Here is a 22,297-nt window from a genome sequence, read left to right as displayed (position 1 = left end):
CTTTCCCTAGGTTAACCAATCAGTACCTTTTAAAAAGACTAGATTATATGTTCCTTTTCCTTATCACATGATCCTTTGTGTCAAAGTTAATTAGCAGCCATCTAAAGAGATTACTAACTTCTGTGATTAGTGTGCTTAAACCTTATGCTTTTCCTTTTACAGGTAAGTGAATGTGGCACTGAGCATCCCTGTCTTCATTACTATCACTTTCTTTGGCTCCTATTGCTGTTGTCAATTTATGGAATAAAAACAATAAAGGCAATAGGAACATACTGGTATGCAGGGCCTGTGGATACTATTGGAATATATTTTCTGAAAAAGTAATGGTAAGTGTGTGTTTTTCCTCCTATCATACATTATTATCTCTAGCATTTATACTAACATCTAGCAGCAGCAGCATATTGTTTTCTTGGTAACCAGCTCCATTTGGCTTTGCTGGAAGGAGGATGAAATGACAGACACTTTGCTGGAGTGCTGGGTATTGATTTTTTCATAGATATGTTCCCACTTTGAACGGTTCTTTTGAAATGTTGCCTTTTGAAAAGTGTCCACATTTTCCTTCATAGTTAGGAAATCCATTTTACAAACCAGATACCAATTTAAGAGATATTTTAGTGTGGTAGAATTAAAAACACAGTGTCAAGGCAAGCAGAAGGTCAGACAGCTACATAGGATGCCACGGACCCTTGTCAGAATGAGATAAATTTTTAATTAAAGGGCTATTCTTAGACTCTTAGCAGGTTTTGAAATTCAGTCTTATTTGAGCTAGATAATTGTATTACCTTTTGTGTGTTGGAAATTAGTCAGAGAGGTTTCCATGTATTTAGTTGTCATTTAGGAGATGTTGCAGAGTTTTCAAGCAGAATGGAAATATAAAATTCTGAAGTTTTGATCTGAAACTGAAAAATAAGAGGCTGGATTTGATTTTTGCATTGTGACAGTGTATGTAGTTAGTTAGACTTGATATGGTAACTACTTGCTTGTATTGTTAAAATATTGTTATAGTGGTATCTGCTATTTGGGCAATACATACCCATCTTCTAGCATTTCTGGTTTAATATGTGGAAGCAGGGATTGTTAATACATTGGCATTAACTTATATTTCACATTAAATATCTATAGATTTTTAAGAATAAGAATGGATACCATAAAGATATGGTGTCCAGTTCAATTTCTGAAGTGTTTCAAAGCTTAATGTTATCAAACAGCAAAATACAGTATTTCTGTGTTTCCGCTGAGTTAATTACCTACTCTCTGAACACCAAATACAAAATAGCCCTTTGTGTATGTCAATGATACTGCAGTCTCTATAGAGGGGTTTGCTCCTTGTGTGGTAATGAGATATGAGTGGGACATTCCCCTGGGTCAGTGATCTCCAACTTTTTAAAGTAAAAAATCACTTTTGGCATTTAAAATCACGCCAAGATCTACTGTGCGCCAATGCCACCCCCCCCCCCCCAGCAGGTAAGTCTGTGGGGGCTGCAGATCGAGAAAAAATTATTTGAGGGTGTGCCTCCCCAGCAGGTAAGTTCCACCTGCCTGGGGCCCCACTCAACTTACCCCTTCTCCTGCCTCTGTGGCACTGTCCCTCACTGGAAGGGGGGGGCGGGAAATTCAGAATATTGTCATATAATTTGCAGCTGCAGAATGTGTAATTTATACCTAGCCTAGGTTATAAGTACACTATTGAGTGGCCTCTTTTCATTTGAAACACTTACACAACTCAGAACACTATAAGTAAAGTTAAAGAACTTGTTCCTTAAACATGCACAAAGAAACATTCTGTTAAATACTGGTAAAGATATTCAGACATTGACCACTATGTGTTCACAGTTATAGTTGCCATTAAAAATTTGCCTGTTTTGGCTTCTGCACTTTAAGTTACTTTAGTGCTTACATTGTTCTTTATGTATCCCTGTATTTAATTGTCGTTGATCTTTTTCTTCTTTGTGGGATGTCCTACATCCTACAGCATTGTTTGGGGCAGTTGCTCTTCTGGTCTGACAGCTCTCTCCTGCAAAATATCATACAATCCTGTCCAGTCATTATTTGCTCAAAAAGGATGCCAGACCACTTAGAGGACTTGTGATGGAACAGGGCTAGAGTGATTTCAGTATATCAATAACATCGTGTTTCATGCCTTTGCCTCATTTGAAACAACATGGGCATTGGAACAGCTTATTCACGGCCTGTCTGAAAGAGGCTTTGAAAATTAGGGGCGCCTATACCTGTGCATTGAAGCTGTTCTGACACTGTAATTATAGTACAATAATTACTGCACTTCAGCAGACTCCAGTGTTGCATGTATCAGCATCCCTGTGCTGAAAAATGGAGGCAGAGGTGCTTTAACTAAAGCTCTATGAGCCACCATTTTTTAGCACAGGGACACTGATACACATGATGCTCTGGGTGCTTTAATTAGAATGGCTCTTGGTAAAAGCCTGCCTTGTCTGGTTGTTACTACATGGTGATGTGGACAGAACCTTACAGCATGGCTTTATAGTCTGCACCAACTTTGAGTTGAGTTTCCAGGTGATAGCTGCTGATTTTTTTTCCCCCATCAGTCCTGTGATAGGTTTGTGAGAACGCCACTTGTTCACAGTACTGCAATAGACATAATCATCAGATCCATTGAAACCAACAGATTTTGGAGGTAGCTGGCCATATGAATCTGCTTCTCCTTTTTCTGCCAGAACAAGGATTTTGCTTATCTTAGGACAAGTTGTTGTAAAGCTAGCATATTTTCTTGGGTGTTTGGTGAAGAAATGGATTGAGGGATATATTTTATTCTTTTTCTGTTTATTATGAAAGCTTTTAGAGTCACTGGAAAATAAAAATAAAAGATGAATAAAATAGAAATACAAAAAAATTAAAGTTGTATTGTTAGTTCTATAGAATTTCCTACCAGACTTGCATTGGGTTTTGATAGATGCAAGTAATAGGAACATTTTATGCCTAGAAAGTCTTCACCTCTAGTGTCTAGTGTGTCTAGTACAATATGTACTTCCCTTCTCTCTCTCCCTTTCTCTCCAGCATTCTTTAATTGCAAGTCTTTGGAGAGCCTTTAGGCTAGGGACAGAACTTACACATAAACTGGTATAAGGCTAGAGGCAGACATTCAAAAAGCTTGAGCCTGAATTGATTCAATATTTGTAGGTTAGTTTAGCCTGCAAAGCTTAAACTGGTTTGATTGTGGCTAGACAGTCCCTTTTCATTCCAGAAATGTAGGCACATGCCTGCAGTGGCTCAGGCTAGAAGCTGGGGGGTGCTTGAGCAGCCCTTCCTTTCCATAGTGCTGAGCTGATCGGGGACATGGCCAGGCTGATTAGGGAGGGACTCCCCTCCCTCTCCCCCCACCCTCACTGTTGATAATAAAGCATTTAGTTACACAGCAGGGAGTTACACAGGGAGTTATTAGCATTTATCAGGCCATCAAACAAAACCAATAGCCTCTCTCATTAGTTCAGGCTCTTCTTAAATAGCTTTTTCCAAGGAAGGAATGGAGGGACATTACCCGCTACCTATTGATTAGCTCCAAAAAGCCCTAAGCAGACACTGTCCTATCTGCCTTTGTCCTGTCTCCCACAGCATGGACTGTAGCCAACATGTGGTATGCTAGGTAATGCAGAGAGGTGTTTGTGTAAGGCAGAGGGGAGGGGGGAATCCCTGCTTCAGCAGGGAGTGGTGAGGGGAAGTGGGGGGAGCAGGAGGAAGCCAAGTAGATGCTGCTGTACCTGCAGTCTCTGCCAGAGCTGCAGCCAGGGAGCAGAGGGGTGGGGCCAGTCCTTCTGGGCTGGAGGAGAGAGCACAGCTCAGCACAGACAGCCCAGTGCTGCAAAGCATCTGGGATGCTGGGGGACTCTGGTTTAACTTAAACCAGGAAGGGGTCTGGGACAGGCATTGCATAAACTGGTTCGACCCAAATCAGTTAAGTCTGATACTGCATTCAACCAGGTTTTTCTCAAACCGGTTTCAGCCATTTTAAAATTGGTTTATGTGCACTGAACATCTGTTCTGTTACAGGTTTAAACCAGTTTCTGATCACTTAAACCAGTTTATGTGTAATGTCTATTCCTAGCCTAAGTGATTCAAATCTGTAACACAACAGAAGTTCAGTGTACATAAACCATTTCCAAAGTCACCAAAACTGGTTTAAGATAAACCTGAATGGATGTAGTATCAAACTTAACTGATTTAGGTTAAATTGGTTTATTGAACTTCTGTCCCAGATCTCCTCCAGTTTCAAGTTTAACTCATTGTCCCTCAGCATCCCAGGAAGCTCAAGCTGTCTGTTCCAGCTGAGCAGGGAGGTGTGCTTTAGTGCCCCCCAACATCTGGCCTGGGCCACTTCAGGAATGTGGCTACATTTCTGGAATAAAATTGAATGTCTGTTCACTTACTTATTGGGTCAATCTATGCAGCTGTGACTAACCAGTGAAGATTGAATCAATTCAGCCTCGGGCTTTTTATTTGTCTGTACTTAGCCTTAATGTATTATTAATTATTTTCATTGTAAGATGTAAGGTTAAAATTCATAATTCCTAATGCTTAACAGAATATTAACAATGCTAAATAAACCCATGTCCTTATCTGGTGAGCTATAAGAAGAAAATAAAGTGATATATTGAATATCTTTGGAGAGTTGTTTATTAGAAGATCTGTTGCTAAAATGTTTAGGATATTTTAATTTTTGCCATAACAGGAAGAATCTCTCTTCTTTATGTTTGACTCTCCAAATCTCTTTAGGTACTTCAAAAGGACCATGCATTAAAATGATACCTAGCTCATGTTTTTCTGTGAGATCCAAAAACAAATTGATATTTCTACCCTTGCACACACTGATGCAAGCAGAGTGAGCATTTCCTTTGTATGGAGAATGCACTGTAATTATTATATTAATCTTTATACTAGAAAAAAGATCTTTAGATGCTATTTGGAATATCTAAAATGAGTGATTGAAGCAGTCCTTCATGGCTTAATTTATACTGTAAAAGTATGAAATAATTAGTTGGATCTTTAATTTGACTACATTATTTTGTGCATAATAGAAGCTACCCACACAATTTTCTATCAAAAATTGGAAATGGACAATCATATCAAGACATCCACCCACTCTTATTCTATGGGGAAATTTTCATGCTGTCTAGGAATGCTAACTCACACTTGGCACCTGACAGCAAAATGCCCATTTATTGCTTTGCATCTAGTCTTACTTGTTGTTTTATGTGCTGTTTTTAGCATATTTGATGTTGTTCAGTTCATGCATACTTCATAAATAAATGCAGGGCTAATTTTTGCATGTGAAGTTTTGACCCCTTGTGCTCAGTAGAAATCCAGTGGAGGTTTTTGTAGGGGCAAGAGTTGGTATTGTCCAAATTCTGACTCCACTAATGAAATGTTGTTTATATAAATTTCATGTGTAACTTCTAGTTGAAACTGTGTACATCATTGCTGTACTAAGTAGTTTGTTTTCAGTGTTGCTTCTCAATGACAGATATGTGTCCAGCTCACAAATGTCTGTTTTTTAGTAGGGTGAGATGATTTCTACCTGTAAAGCACTTTAGGATGTTGTGTGTGTGTGTGTGTGTGTGTGTGTGTGTGAGCTTTTCATTTTAAGTGGAATTCTTTCTGTTTTAAATAAATAATTGTTTGTGTTTTCAACAGAATTACAGCCAAAAAAATGTTGGAAAAAAAGTTTAATTTCAGGCTAGAACTGTTGTTTAGTTTATGAACTTTATTAAAAATGGGACCTTTGAGGAGTTTTTCCCCATGGCTTCCATACGTCTAGACCTGTTGCTAATAATTGCTCATTACCTATTCTTTACATTGTCCATTTAGTTTGAAATTCAGTGTAACATGGGGGTTTTAAGCCTGTTGGAAGTATATTTTCAATAAGTTTTGTTTTTTCTAATTCCCATTATATTCAAACTTTTTGATGAGAAAATGATGGTCATTGCTCCTATTTTAGGATGAGATTAAAGCTACTTATGCCTTTACTGTGTAGCTGGAGGAATGGATGCCCAAAGTAAAGGTGGCGGCACTAACCACTGTTTTCAGTGGAACAGAAAGAACAGTCTACCTCCTGTGACAATGGGTGCCTTTTCACTGAGTCCTTTGCTTTTCAACCTTCAAAACTTTGATTGAAATGTTGGTAAATTACTATAAAGTAAACACCTATTTTGTTGTGTGCATCACTTCACCTTCTCACTTCAAATATATAGCATATCACACATTTAACCTCTGTTCCTGCTTCAACACCGGATATTTGCTAATGTTGAGGTTGCATAATTAAGACTTTGTGGACAGATTAATAGATTGAAAGGCCAGTATGAGCATGTAGTCCATCGTTCTCTATTCCACAAGCCAAAGATTTGAAGAGACTGGAGGGAGAATAGTTCAGCATATTTCTTTATCCCTTTGAATCAGAAAAGTTCTTTGTAAAAATATGGAATTGGTCACCATCAGTAGAAATGCTGGATCTGGTGCACAGGGCTAGATTGGTGTGCTGGATCACACCTCCGCATCGACCTTATGCACCCAACTCATGTTGGGTCAAACCTGTGGACTGGCCTCATGCTACTCATCTGGCCTGCAGGGTCAGAAGGGTGAGCGCCACTCACCTGTATAAATTTTCTTCTTTGGATTTGCTCATAGAAGGGGGAAATTTTATTTGGACACACAGACAAGGTTTGTTCTGCTCCACTTGCCATGCATGTCTCTTTCATTTAGCTTTAGCTGACATCAGTGGCCTTTACGGAACAGGTACACATGAGGCTGCCTAGGCTAGGAACCACTATGAAGATTAGGAGCAAGCTTTCTATTTTATTCAGCCAGATGCATAAAGCAAACCCTTCTGCAAGACTTCTAGGAATCCTTACCTCAATTCTGAATCACTCCTATTTTCTAAGGTTATATCTAGACCACAAACTTACCAAACCCAGTTGCAGTGCTTTCAAACACACCTCACACCTCCTTTACTGCAACCTTACTGCCTGAACCAGAAGCAGTATAGCCAAACTGATGCGGTGTTGAGGGTGAACCAATTGACATTACTTCTCAGTGTTCTGCAGACTTGGCTATACTGCTTTCATGGCAGGCTGAGCCATGGAGCATGTTTGAAGCTACTTCTGTCCAACACAGAAAGTTTGCAGTCTAGACATGGCCTAAGTTATGTTTTCATTGCCTCCCCTGCTTATATCTATGTATCTATACAGGATTGTGGATATTATAGTAGGAGAGTTAATGCTATTGTTTCTTTCCTTTTTTATCCAAGGAACAGATTGCAGAGAGTGTGCCTCTGTCCTGATTTGCATCCTTTCTGTTGAATACATCTATAGCACCCCCAGATGCACAGAGCATTCATGTAGAACAGTTTCTGGAGTCAAGAAGAACATGATGCATGAGTTGTACTCCTCTTCCCAGAGTAGTCTGAGGAATTTTTTGTCCTTTCTGTGGTTTACTGCTATTCTTCCTGTTGAAGAAGGGAAGATCATGTGGCTTGGTGGTTGAAGCCAGTCTCTGGAACAGCTTTAACTCAGAAATTCTTTGCTTTTGTGGAATTTTGCCTCACTCTTAATGCTTAATTAACACAGTTTTTGTGTTGCTACGTTATTACACTTTTAGCATCTCTCTCAGTTTTTTGGCTCATTAAAAAACACCAGCAATGTGTTGATTTAATCAGCTAGACTACACGTGGCAACTGTTTTCTCTTTTTCTTTGCATATAGGAAAATGTGGTACCATCCTATTTGGCTCAAACCTAGATGTCTATTTTTTCCTGGAGGAAAAAAAGAACCTCCCCATGGGTTCTAATTAGAACATGTTCTAATTATATTTAATTGAGTCAGGTCTGCCTTCTAATTAGAACACTAGGATCTCTGTAGCATCACGTGTATAAGCCCCCATGGGTTTAAAAATGGCTACTAGGCTGCTTTAACTAAAGCTTGTCAAATGAGCTTTAGTTAAAGTGTCCCATGGTCATTTTTAAATATGTGGGGCTTAAAACATGTGATGTTGTGGCGTTTTAATTAGAGTGGCTCTTTGGGGTCCGCTCTAATTAAAACACCCCTCCCTTGACACCTGAGCATGTGTATAGGGTGACAAAACAGATGCAGAGGATGTGCCCTAAATGTATAGGGTGACAAAACAAAAGAGCTTGCTTGGACCAGTGTTGCCAAGGGTTTGAGAGAGAGGCATCTTGTACATTACCTGAATCAAAGATTTATAAGCTTTTGTGAGCAACAACTCACTTAGCATCTGATGGAATTCAGTTAGTCTATAAGATGCAACTCTACCCTGTCTTCTCTATAACTGTTTCTCTCTCAACCCCTTGGCAACATTGGTCCAAGCATGCTCTTTTGTTTTGTCACCCTATACATCTAGTATTCATCACAGATGCCATGAGGCTAAATTTCTTGTTTCTTGCTTTCTTTTCATAAAAGCAACAGCTGCAAGTGAAACGGTAATAATTACTAGGCAGGCAAGTGATATGTTAGATTTATTTAAGGGGAACATAACTTCTAAGGCTCTTTTCCTTCTAAACACCAACCAAACTGAATTGGTTCCATTTATATATGTCAACACACTGACCACTGGGGTCAACTGCTGCTCTATTTGTTTATCTCGTGGCAGGTAGCACCTGCATTGAGCATTTCATGCCTTCTGTCAGCTTAGGGCTACTGTTTCTGTTATTGTGCTTGTCGCAGGGCACCTCGGTGCTCCTGCTCCTAGACAGGGGAAAGTGGCCAGAGAAGAAGCTCTGATAGGACATAAGGAGCCCCAGCGGAGATAATGAGCACAGCTGCAGGTTGCCAGGGCAACTGATAAGAATCAGCTGGCCAGAAGGGGGCAGGGCCTGGCCCTCATAAAGCCCAGGGCTGAGGCCAGGCTGGCAGTTCCCTGCCAGCAGCCAGAGGAGCAGGAGCAGGAGCAGGAGCAGGAGCAGGAGCAGGAGCAGGAGCAGGAGCAGGAGCAGGAGCAGGAGCAGGAGCAGGAGCAGGAGCAGGAGCAGGAGCAGGAGCAGGAGCAGGAGCAGGAGCAGGAGCAGGAGCAGGAGCAGGAGCAGGAAGCCAGAGAGCGTTATGTTTGAGTTATAGCCAGGAGGCTCGAGTTTGTGTTCAGGCTTTGATATTACACCGGAGGTTTGGGTGAGGCTGTAGGGGTTGGAGGAGGCCTCATAGGGACCCCAGAGAGGTGGGGTGCCCTAGCGCCAAGAGGGTGCAGTGTCCTCATAGGGACCCCAGAGAGTGTGGGGTGCCCTAGCACCAGTGAGGGCACAGCCTAGCACCAAGAGGGCGCATTATTCTTATAGGTACCCCAGTGGTATGGGGGCCCCGGTGCCGGTGAAGGTGAAGCGCCAGTGAAGGCGCAGCTTGTAGCGTGGAGCGCAACCAGTGGGTTGCGGGCGGGGAATATAGACCCTGGGTTGTGTGCGGGGTACGTAGACCCCAGCCCCAGAGAGGGGGAAGCCTTGAGAAGCCCCAGTGCAGGCACAGCCAGCCCCAGAGAGGGGGCGCTATTATTAAGGAGCCCAGCGTGGGCACAGCGAGCCCCAGAGAGGGGGTGATATTATCGAGAAGCTCGGCACAGGCATGTAAGGTCCCCGAGAAGGGGAGACTGTTGAGGAGCCCGAGACGGGCGTAGCAAGCCCGGGTAGTGGGCTAGTGCTGCAGTAGACCTCAGACACGGGCAAGGTGCTGTGGTGGACCCCGACGACAGGGGTTAGCAGCTCAAAGCCCAGGAGAAAGGCAAGGTGCGGCTGTGGTCCCCGGCAAGAGGGGATAGCAGCATGGTGTGCCCGGAGGGGGGGGGGGTGAGCAGCGTGGGGGCCTAAAAGACCGTAGGGCTCGATACGAGTTCCCAGAGGGGATAAGGGTCCCCGAGCGGGACAACACTATTAGAGAGAGCCCAGAGTGGGCTAGATTACAGAGGCGGCCCGGGAGAGCGGGCAAGTTGATTTGTGACAGGACAAGGTCTATCCCATCAGCGAGGCTTGGGGTGTGGTATTAGGGGTGGTAGGAGCCACGCCTAGCCCATAAGGCTAGGGTGCCCCAAGGCACTCAGGGGTGCAGGATAAGACCCATGAGGGGTCCAGGAGTTTACGTGCCCAAGGAGACGCAAGGCAGCCTCCCAACCTTATTTAACAGCAAAGACATGGCGGGCGAGATTCGAGGGTGCCCTTGGGCCGAATTGGCACGGGGAGAGGGCCTTAAGGAGATCACGGCCCTCCTAAAGGACCCCGCCGTGACAGTGCTGCTTTTCTCTAGCACTTTAAAATCTTGTTAAGATGATTAGCAGACATATTACCTGTATCCAGACATTTTTTAACATTGTGCAAAATATTGTATTGAAAAATCTATTAAAAGTATGATGAGCAATCTGTGAATCTATAAATCAGTGGACAATTTATTTTATTTATTAATAAACAAGATGAAAGTAATGTTTGGATTCTTCATGTTTGAATACAGGGAGGATAAATATCAATACATCATTATCATGTTTCTTTCCCAGAGTACTTCCTGGAGTATGGAATGATTATAACAACTGGTACAGTATATCTCATTCAAAAAATTACATAATGAATTCAAACTATATATGAACAATAGCTTTATCCTTCTTAAATATGTAGCAGCTCTTTTACTGTGCATAGCACAGCTACTCATCAATTAAGACAGGAAGAAAAGAAGATTTATTATTATTATGATGATGATGCAACCATTGATCCTCTGGATCATGGTGTATGTGTAAGAGGTCTAGTCAGGTGCCTGATGAATCTGCTTGTGGCTGACAAGCCTATTTCAAGAGTGACAGAGCTTTTTACAAGTTTCACAGATCCATGTGTTGTCTGAGTTGAGTCCCAAGTTTACAGCATTCTGCTTCCTCCTTTCTCACTTGCTCTGGATCAAAGCCACTTCATATTGAACCGCGCCAAGTGCCAGATGTTCCCTCCAGATTGGATGGGATCCTGCACACTCCTCCCAGCTTTCTACATTGATGTTGAATGGCTTCATATCTTTTTTGATCACTGTAGAGGGTGACCCCGCTTTCTAGAGCTGTCTCAAGTCTCACTGTACCAAATTTTCTTGCAGATGTGGTCTTCTCATGTTCCCTTTGATATGGCAAAACCATTAAAACCTCCTTCTCTTGATAATGATTTCTAACTGTGTCAATTCTATGTGCTCCAGCACCTCTGTGTTTTGTCTTTCCACTTTATTTTCAGGATCTTGCACAGGCATTGCATATGGAAGCTGTTCAGTCTCCTGATGCGCCTAGCGTATGTAGTCCATGTTTCTGAACCATAAAGCAGGGATTGACAGCACACATCTTGTAGACTTGTATTTTAACCCTATGTGATAGTTTGCTGCTATTCCATGCGTGTTTCTAGCCCAAAATTCTTAGCTGCTTGTATACCCCATTGAAACCACAGAGGAAATGTAGGTATTTAACTTCAAGTTACCTAAGCTGAAGTTAGTCTAGGTCGCTGAAGTTAGCATCTAAGTCTTGTGTATTTGTTAATGACTACAAATGGTCAAAATTTTGTTTGTATTTCATTTACAACTGCAGCAGCACATTGCAATCTAACAATACACTTGGGCATTGAGTCAGCACTAACTCTCTTGATTTCCATCAATACCAAATTATTCATCAGAACCTAACAAATACTGACCTGGCAAGACCTGTATGGCTCAATCAGATCAAGATGCAAAATGCTATGGCTCAGGCATGAGTTTTTGATGAATCTTTATTTCTGACTTTCAGCAAAAACTATTATATTTTTAAATTTCCAGATATTTTATCTGGCTACAAATAATCTCTCTCTCTCTCTCTCTCTCTCTCTCTCTCTCTCTCAAACATAAATCTGGAGATTCTTTTTTAAGGACAGATTGATTTGTGGACAACAATAAAATATTCAGAACACCTCTGTTCTAGAAAAGGAATAGCTACACTTTTTGATATTTTAAGTTATTCTTGCTTAATATTTTGATTTTATACAGACTACTATTTACAGATTTCGCTAAATTTAAACTTAACATGCAATATCCCATGATGTTTAGAAATGGGACACAGTGGAAATGCCTGATTCTTCTGTATATATCTTAAACACTTTAAGTAACCACAGTCTTGTAAGACCAGTGAGGGCTCCCATAATTCCAAAAAGCTTTTAAGATTACATTTTTAAAAACAAAATCACAAGTCAAGTAAAGTAGCATCAGATCTTGCAGTGACACCTCAGAAATTATCTTTTCAGGATTGTTATATCTGACAAATAGTTTCAGTTGAGTTCAGGAAGTTATATGGCTGTTACAGAAAAAGTGTGTGTGTTCTGGTTAGGGGTGCACCAACAGAGATGTTTGGGGCTGACACCGATAGCTGATATTTAAGGAGGCATGTTTCCAATACAGCTGCCTCCAGCTGGTAAGTCTGGTGTGGTGGAAGGTGTGTGGTGGGGTAGATCAACACCCCCTGTGGTGAGGGAGGGGGCAGGGACAGGGCAGGGTGTTGCCCAGGTGGGGGGGTGGGCAGAGCCACAGGTTGGTGGGGGTGAGAGGTGGCTCCCACTGCTGCTTGCACCCTGGGAGAGCACGGGGGAGGGGGTGGTCTGTGCTGCTGGATCTGGGTGGGGTGGGGTGGGCTGCCACTGGAACTGTGCAGGGATCTTCTCAGCACTGGCTGGGCTCGGAGCAGGTGCCAGTGGTGCTGGCAGGGGGCTGCATCCACCCCAAATTTCACTGCTGGTCTGTTCCCAGTACCTCTGCTGCCAGCTGCAGCCCTGGCTATTCCCAGTGCATGGGTGGTGATCGGGTGTTGAGCTGGAGCTGTGTCAGGTGGCTGGCGGCGGCAGCACTGGGAGCAGAGCAGTGGTGAAATCTGGGCTGGATACAGCATCCTCCCAGCACTGCTGGCACCCGCTCCAAGCCCAGCCCCTGTTGAGAAGAGCCCCAGCTGCAACCTGCCTTGCCCCGTGCAGATCCGGGGGCAATCCCCCATGCCATCTCGGGGTGCAAGCAGCAACGGAAGCTTCTTCCTCTCTGTCCATGAGCTGCGGCTCCAGTCCTGCCCCATCTGGGCAGCATCTGCCTCTGCCCCCTCCCTCACCATGGGGTTGTTGATCTGCCCCCCTCCCATTCCCTTCCCTCTCGCCTTCCACCACACTGGACTTATGAGTTGGAGGCAGCATTCTGTGCTGCTGGGCTCTGCTTTTGCTGCCTGAGCTTAGAGCTGCTCTGTGGCTACACACAGCGTGGGCACTTATTGGCTCAATTATCAGCCCCATTGGGCCGATATCCGATACAGCCAGTTTTCTTTATACCGGTACCAATCCAATATTGGACCTATGTATTGGTGCACCTCTTGTTCTGGTACAAGTATTGTTGTGTTAAAGGACATGTGCAAAGCTATGTGTCAGAAAAGTACAGAATCTATGTATTTGCTTTTCCAGTTTAATGCAGGCCATCAGTTGGTAGATGTAATAGAAAAATGACTATACTTTAAAGATCTTATTAGGACCAGTTATTTGGGAAGTATGAACAAAAACAGTTTAAATGAAAGATCAAAGTATACCCCTTATTAGAAGCACTTGCAGTGAGTTAAAACATTTCTTAAAATATGCATGAGTGGTCTGTAAAGATTATTCTATTTAAGGAAGCCTGTTTTTCAAATATATAGGCACCTAAATAGTAATTTAAAGTCTGTAGTGGGTGCATAGGTGATTTGTTCTCTTTCAGGAGGCAAGAGCTTAGGAACCGGATATTAAGGACACATCTGTATGGGTCAAGATGGCACTGTGAAGAGATTTCCTGAGGTAGTTCTGCATGCATTAGCACTGGTATGAGAAGGAGGATAGCCATATTAGCATGGGACTGCCTTGGCTAGTTATCTTTCTTGAGAAATAGAGCTGCTTTGCCCAGGTGCAGTTTAATGTGAACAAAACTATACTGCTTTTAGTTTCAGAGTTAGCATGTGTGGCGTTAGCTTAGGTATCTCTGCCTGGAGCTTGTGTGTGTGTGTGTGTACATGAGTGCACATGTGTGTGCAAGCCCCTTACTCACAACAGGTTGACTGCTGTCACAACCATGGACCTTCTACAGGGCTGGCATTGACAGTCTGCTCTGTAAACGTTGAGGGAGTGATAGGAGTCAAACAGGAATTTTTTTCCAGGACAGAGCACTGATTACAATGGTCATGTGCTTTGTCTCCAGGAGATGCACAGAGGACCAAACAGCAAAAGGCACTAATCTCAGGGATAAAATAGCCATCAAAAGTCAGCACAAGCAATATGGCAGCGCTATCTCTATAAAATCAAAGTTTGTCCTCAACACAACATTGATGACAGAACAAAATGACATTGACATCTTGACCATCAGTATGGGCAGCATCTCAATAACATCCATTTATAAGCCTCCAGTAAAGCATTTTGCCTTTGTGAACCCAGGAAACCTAGACCATGAAAAACATGCATGATCATCAGTGACTTTAATAGCCACAGTGTTACATTAATTTACAGTGCAAATGATAACAGCAACTTGGTCAAAATGTGGGCCGAGGCATAGCACCCACACTTGATTCATGACTCAAAGTTACCTGGGTCTTTGACTAGCTTCCAAAGGAGAAGAAGCTATAATCCATACCTCGCCTTTGTTGACAGCAATATTAAAGCTATGTACAAGAAAGATGTGTTGGAATCCATCCCTCCCACACAGCACAGACCAGTCATTATCAATGTCAGAGCAATCGTAACTCCAAATATGCTATTGAAGCAGTGCACAGATGCTTCACTTTTAAGGCTTTTCTGAAGACCTTGACAAAAAATGTGGCTCACACAGAGCGAGTCTCAGATAACTATGACCTCTTTGTGAATGCACTGCACAAAACATCCAGGAGATACATACCTCAAGGATGCACAACTGAGTATATACCAGTGTTTACTCCCATGCTAGCAGCTGAATACAAAAAATACCAGCAAATGTTTCAAAGAGGTCCTTTCTCAGAAGAGACTATTGCAGTAGGGACAGCCTTAATTAACAAGCTCCAAGAAGAAAAGAAAAAGAAATGGAAAGAGTTGATCAAAGGAATGGATATAACCCACATGAGCAGGAAAAGCATGGGTAACTATTCATAAGCTAAGTAGCAATCTGAAGAAAGTACAGAAATACTACAACATCACAGCCAATCAGTTGGCTCACCAGTTTCTGCTTAACAGTAAAACTTCAAACAAACAGCCTAAAATACAGATTAGATGGCAAACTGATCTGGGGGAAAGTCATTTTAGCACACCATACACAGTGGATAAACTTGATCCCAGACTAGGTCACTTTATGAATGGAAAAGCAGCTGGACTTGATGACAGATGCATAGAGCAGATAAAGCACTTCGGTCCCACAACAAAGTAATGGATATTATGCCATTTTAACAATTGCTCGTCAAACCTTAAAATACCTAAATTATGGTGACAATCCCATTTAATAGCTCTGTTAAAGCTTGGGAAGGATGCCTCTGGCCCAGAGAACTTTAGGTCAGTGTCACTGCTGTGCCATCTTTATAAACTTTACGAACACCTTATTCTCACTTGCCTTTCACCTCATATCAAACAACATCTAATACAGGGGTGGGCAAAATATGGCCTGCGGGCCAGATCTAGCCCACAAGACCATTTGGAATATTAATATTTCTCTGCCCTTGGTTCCTGTAAAAAATGACAGGAACCAAGGGCAGTAGGACCCAGGGGAAGCCTAGTGGGCTCCAACCACAGCAGGGTCCACTCGGCCCTGCCGCACAGCCAGAAGCCCCAGTCACAGTTTCTGGGCTGGGAGCATGTGGCTGCTCCGGCACGGGAAGCTCAGGTAAGTGGGGGTGGGGGGAAGCGGCCCCTCCTCTGCCCCATGCCTGGTGCCCTGCGCTGCAGCTGCCTGCACCCCACATGGGGCTGCCTGTGCCTGCTCCGGACAGCCCCATGTGGCCTATGAGCGCCTGTGGCGTGGGCCACCAGGCATGCGGCAGGGGAGGGGTTGCTTCCCCACCATGCTCAGCTTTTCCCTGGGCTCCTTCCCTGTGCAGAGAAAAGTGGCCTCTTGCCCACCACATGCCTGGCACCCCATGTTGCAGGCACTCACAGCCCACACGGGGTTGTCTGGGGCAGGCACAAGCAACCCCAGGCCAGCTGTGAGCAGCTGCAGTGCGGGGTGCTGGGCATGGGGCGGGGAGGGGCTGCTTTTTCCCCGCCCCGCACTCAGCACCACCTTGTAATCTGGCCTCACTGCCATGCTGGTAGTGGGGCAGGTTACAAGCTGGTGCTGAGCATGGGGAAAAGCGGCCCTTCACCCACCCCATGCCTGGCACCCCACACTGCAGCTGCTTATAGCCAGCCTGGGGCTGCCTGTGCCTGCTCTGGACGCACCTGCAACATGGGGCACCGGGCATGGGGCAGGTGAGGGGCCACTTTTCCTCATGCTAAGCACCAGCTTCTTCCCTGCTGGCAAGCAGGGGGTCAGGGCTGTGCGCTGGCCCCCGCCTGTACCACAGGGCTGGGGGTCACTGGGTGTGAGTGGTTGGGGGGCCATTGGGAACACAGGGCCCACACTGGTGTCCCGCGGCCAGTGCCGGTGGGACCCAGAGCAGGGTGGTAGGAGTGCGGGGTCCCAGCTGACAGGGCTTTATGGAGCTGGGCCAGCTCCCCACTCCCTGCTGGTGCAGGGCAGCTCGGCTCCACAGACCCCTGCCAGCCTGTGCCCCACTTTGGGCCCCCCCAGTGCTGGCCCTGGGACATTGGTCACAAGATGGTGACCGGGGGCAGGGCACTTGTCAAGGGGCGGGGCTACCCATGCGGCCCTCGACAGTCTGCCAAAACTGGGTAAGCGGCCCTCCACTCAAAATAATTGCCTGCTCCTGATTTAATACCAGAACAAGTCGGATTTAGACCAGGCAAATCCTGCACTGGCTAGATACTAAACATCACCCAGCATATAGAAGATGAATTTGAGAAAGGGATGAAAGCAGGTGCTGTATTTGTAAACATATCAGTGGCATATGACACAGTCAACCACCGGAACCTGCTTGCCCAAAGTCTACGATATGATTCACAACTACCTCCTAGTTCAGCTCAGCTGTTCTCTTTTGAAGAATAGATGTTTTTATGTTGAACCCTACAAGAAACAGAGCAGCTGGAAATGACAGCGAAACAGCCTTCCACAGTATAGCATGCTAGCACCGATCCTTTTTAACATATATACCAATGACCAACCTATTCAGAATAATACAAGGAGCTTCATATATGCTGATGATCTGTGCATCATGATGCAAGAGCATGACTTTGCCACTGTTGAAAACAGACTTTCATGTTCACAGAGCAGCCTCTCAAATTACTGCAATAAAAACAAGCTTTTCAACCCAACCAAGACACCAGTCACAGGTTTTCAGCTATGCCATAGATAAGCCAAGCAGAAATTAAACAGCACCTGGGATGGAATCCCACTAACTAATGACCCAAACACTGTGTACTTGGGGGTCACATTGGACCAAATACTTATTTTCAAAGTTCACATGGAGAAAATGACAGGGCAAGTTGGTGCACACAGCAACATGCTTTGAAAGTTGGTGACCTCACAGAGGGGAGTGAACACTCAGTATATTAGGTACCATTGCTATTACCTTGTGTTACTCCACTGCTGAGTATTCATGGCCAGTATAAGAATGATCAGTTCATGCCAGTTTAACTAGAATCTGAAACACACTCCCAGCAGAGGTGGTGCAGTTGCTATCCCTGGAGGTGTTCAAGAGGATGCTGGACAAGCACCTTGTGGAGTTCATTTGAACCCAGTTACCTCTTGCCCATGGCAGCAGACTGGACTCAATCTTACAGGTCCCTTCCAGTCCTTTTATTCTATGATTCTATGCTTTTGGGAAAAAAAAATAGTTGATAAGAAGGACATGAGAAGAAGAAGAAGAGGTAAGCCATACGAGGAAAGGCTTAGGGACTTGGCTCTCTTCAGCCTAAAAAAGAGAAGCTGAGAGGGGACTTTGTAGCAGCTTACCGCTATATCAGGGGAATACATCAAGGGCTCAGTGAACAGTTGTTCACCAGGGCACCATTGGGGCAAACCAGGAGTAATGGCCACAAACTCCTGGAAAAACATTTCAGGATTAACACTAGGAAAAACTTCTTCATAGTTAGGGTGTCCAGGCTTGGAACAAATTCCCTCCAGAGTTGATGCAATCTGGTACTCTGGAAATCTTCAAGAGGATATTGGATGGTCACCTCGCTGGGGTCACCTGACCCCAGCTATCTTTCTTGCCTGGTGCAGGGGGGCTGGACTCGATGATCTTGCAAGGTCCCTTCCAGCCCCTTACAATCATTAATAAGAATTGACAATACAAGTTTTTTTCAAAGATTCATATTATTTAAAAATGCCTCGAGTAAAAGTAAAACCAAATACATTTTATTTTGATACCTTTCCATTTGCACTTATCTTAAATTATTAACTGAAGTTTTCAAAATATTTCAGGAACATAGAGCTATATATAGTGTAGCTTAACAAAAGTCAACAAGGAAGAAATATATCTTTTTGGCAGAACTTGGTACTTGGTAGATCTCTTTTTGCCATACACACTTGGATAACATTGCATACTAGGCTAGGGTAATTTTGCTCGTCTTCTAGCTGTCACCTGCATGCTCTAAACAAACAAATATAGAGCAGGTTGGGACAGTTACTTATTTATCATTTATAGTACATTTTGAGGAAGAATCATGTTCTAATATATTCATATTGTGTGAGAATGGATTTATAATTTTACATTGTATTGTGGAGAACATTATGTTGGGGCACTTGGAAATTATTTGTATGCTGTCCCCGTGCACTTTAAGTATGAAGATGAGATGTAAGTAGCAGATTTTAATGTGAGCCTTTGTTCACTATATTCCAGACTCTAATGATTTGACTCATCCTTTAGAAAAATAACTGTACCTGAAAGAATAACTATTTATTCCATCATTATTTTCCTTTTAATATCGATTGTCAGGTTTGAATATTGTAGTACTAAAGGTTCTCTTACTAAGTACCGTTAGGCATCTTTCATTTCTTCTGAGTTTTGTTTTCACTTTTTGTTTCAATGAGATACAGGCTAAAGTCTGAGTGCTTAATCTTACAAACTACTACCTGTGCTTTGTTTAGTGATTTTGGGGCTCTTGTGTGGGTGCAGGGTTCTATTTGTTGATCAGCTGGCAGTAACATCCCCATTTAGACGTTCATCATCCTTTACATACATCTCTTGTCTCTCATCAATTTTAAGCTCATGTGCAGAAGCCTGTCCCATGGTTAGCAATGGACTGTGAACATTTTGCCTAGTTCTCATGGGCTCTCTATCTAGTTCTTTTTTATGTATACTTTTGGAAAACAGTTTCTATTCCTGTAATGTTTTAGTCGAGAGGAGCTCTGGAAGTTTGCATCTGAAAGAAAATTATCATTTTATTAGACAGGACACACTTTGGCTGGCTTGCAGAATGTCTGGACTGTGCATTTGTCATTTAAGTTCAAATGCACAAACAGGAAGTGGTAAAATAGATACTGTAATGCATCTGGGTTGCCAAATCAATAGCAACTGGGATTAACTCTGGTGTGTCAGTGCATGGAGCAGGAAATTACTATGCACAAGGATTCACAGTACAAGTAATCCTTTGATTTAATTAATATTTGCCCAGCATGGTGCTTAGTCCTGGAGAGAAGAAACTAAGTCAATTATTTAAATTTGAGAATGGAAATAATTTTGGATTCTCACAGTGGCGACGTATAGGGGGTGCACATGCATCCCCTGAGAGTGCCGATGCACCCCTGTCAGGCTGTGCACCCTGTTTAGCCAGCGTGCAGGGGGTCAGGCAGGAGCACCAGTACGCCCCGCTCCCCCTCAGGTGCTGGCCAGGAATTGGGGCCACCAGCAAAAGTGGGTGCGACACTTCCGGAAGTGGCCGCGGGACTTCCGGAAGTGGCACAGCCACTTTTTCATCAGTGGGATCGGCTGCCGGGGAACCCCCTCCCCCGGTCACTGACCTCTGTCAAGGGGGGCACATCCCTCCTTGATTCAAGGCACCAGTTGCCCATGGATTCTCAATGCAAAGTAATGGATTTTTACAGAACCTCCCCAAATGATTTATTTAGAGATCAGTAAACAAATTATGTCCTTTGTTTAAAACTCCTTTAGTGTGAAGAATGTACTCTTCAGCCAGTTCAAAGAGGTAAATTAACTGGGATTGACTTATTTACATCATAACTACTGCTAGCTATCTGATGAGACCACTGCTGGGTCCTAGTGCAATCTATGCTACTAATTGAATTTTGTACTTTTTTGTTAATGTAAAGTGCTTTAATGTCACTATGATGCATTCAATTAAAAACATACTTGGACACTCCCAAAATCTCCATGTAGATAGTCACATTACTATTATTTTTGATCCCCTGACACTCTAGCAGTATAAGTTAATATAGATTGAATGGATTTCTCCTCTAAGTATGATTCTGTTAAACATCAAACATATTAGGAGCCTGTATAACACCAGGTAAATCAGGAAACTGAAGACACACAAATTACATTTCCTCTGAAATTTTTGTTGATTTTCATGTTTTAGGCAAAAGCTTGTATAGTATCTGTAACTGTTGTGAAATACTGCTCTTTACAAACATGGAGGAGTACCGGTGGTTAGCTAATCTGAAAAACTAGCAGAAATGTTGTGCTCCATTCATGAACCAAAACATGAGTGCACATAAAATTACACTATTGGAACAGATATTCAATGCAGCCATCATATTCTCTTTGCTGAAAAAAATTGTTTTGGGTGGAACCCTAGGCAAATCAATTGACTTCACTGGAGTCAGCATTTCAGTCCCTGCCTTCTAAAATATTTAAACTTGAGGCATTCTTGGATAGACTTGAGCCACCCTTGGATAAATTCAAGGCAGCCCTCAGAAAATGCCAGCTCTTAGTTTTCACTCTTTTTTTTAACTTCAGAAAAATAGTAAAGCAGTTCTTCTATTGCAAAGAACTTAGATACAACTATGGATTTATGTTTGAAATCTCTGGGTTTATCTTGTGAATCATATTTGCACACTTAACAGTGGGAAAGTAACACTGAGTGGCACCCTTGAAAGGATCTGAAGGCACACCAGGATGCCATGGCACCCTGGTTTAGAATAACTGATTCGGAGCTTATGACAGCTGAAATTATGTCTGTGCGATAAAGGTGCTTGCTGAAGGCTCTATGAAGATTAGACTAAGTGTTTTTTTTCTGTATTTGCTTAAATATTAAGCTATATGTTGTTGCTAAAAGCCTAATTAAAGTCTAAGATGTAGTGAGGCCTTGTATAAAGTAAGGCCTAGTAAATTTAGCAAAGCCTTGAAGTAATAAGGCCCTGTGGCATAGTTAAAATTACCTTATCAAAGAAGTGCAAGGCTTGGACTGCTATTGGTCAGTCTAAGGACAGTTGAAGTAAAAGGAATCTGAGTGGTTGTACGTTATCAGAACCATTCAGAAACTTTAAATTGGCTGGAATATCTGGAAACCATTCAGAAGGAATGGTACAGCTCTGTGAAAAGGATTAGTTAGCTGTTGCCTGGATCAGTGGGCCCATGGACCTCGAGGAGCCCAAGGACTGCATTCCAAGGTCCTTCCTGGTACCCTTCGGACAGCGCTGTTCGGGGACGCCTGACTTTGCTGAACTTTGTGGAAAGAGAAGCTTGCTGTGCATCAGGCATCAGAGGGGACTGCCGATAAGTTGCCAACGTGAATTGCTTTTGTCTGTCATTGTTTATCTTGTTACTATGCGTAGTTGTGTTTTTGTTAAGTCAATGAATCTTTCTTACCTTTCTACCCCCGACCACACTGTCAATCCCCGAACCCTCTGTACCTTTCTACCCCCGACCACACTCTCAATCATGAACCCTACACAGGCAGCTGGGACAAGAGCTTATTTCTGTTTTCTTCTAAATCCTTGGACAAAGAAAGGAGAGTGAATCTCTTTCTCCTCTGTTCCCTGCCTGTAATAAAAGCAATAGGACAGGTTCTCAAGAGAGTCTGTTTACTTATACATTAGATCCTCAAGGGGCATGATCTATATTTCACTAGCGTGTCTTGCTCTACCACATAGATGGTCCACGTACTTCCATCAGTGGTGGATGTTGCCTGGACAATACGTTCACACGTTTCTGATAAAAGGTATCGTAAAATCTCTTCCATTGGTCAGTGCCTTATAGTTCTCTGTATGACCAGTAAGATTCCTATGGAACATGATGGACCAATTAAAAAATTTTTCATCTTC

The 22,297-nt window shown here is 43.3% G+C and overlaps 1 protein-coding gene across 27 annotated transcripts in view; it reads left to right on the top strand.

Moving 5' to 3' along the window:
• The window catches only part of ANK3 (ankyrin 3), a 595,175-nt gene that overhangs the window by 99,709 nt on the left and 473,169 nt on the right, over positions 1 to 22,297 (top strand). The window contains exon 1 of one of the 27 annotated variants that reach the window (XM_025202605.1): positions 305 to 326. The exons of the other annotated variants lie outside the window; for them this stretch is intronic. Within the exon in view, the coding sequence (XP_025058390.1) occupies positions 324 to 326 (3 nt within the window). The 5' untranslated portion in view covers positions 305 to 323. Of the gene's footprint in view, positions 1 to 304; positions 327 to 22,297 lie in introns of those variants that run through there. 27 annotated transcript variants of the gene reach the window in all.

This window comes from Alligator sinensis, unplaced genomic scaffold, assembly GCF_000455745.1.
Source record: "Alligator sinensis unplaced genomic scaffold, ASM45574v1 scaffold674_1, whole genome shotgun sequence".
Classification (NCBI taxonomy): domain Eukaryota; kingdom Metazoa; phylum Chordata; order Crocodylia; family Alligatoridae; genus Alligator; species Alligator sinensis.
This window is presented reverse-complemented; position numbering and strand designations above follow the sequence as displayed.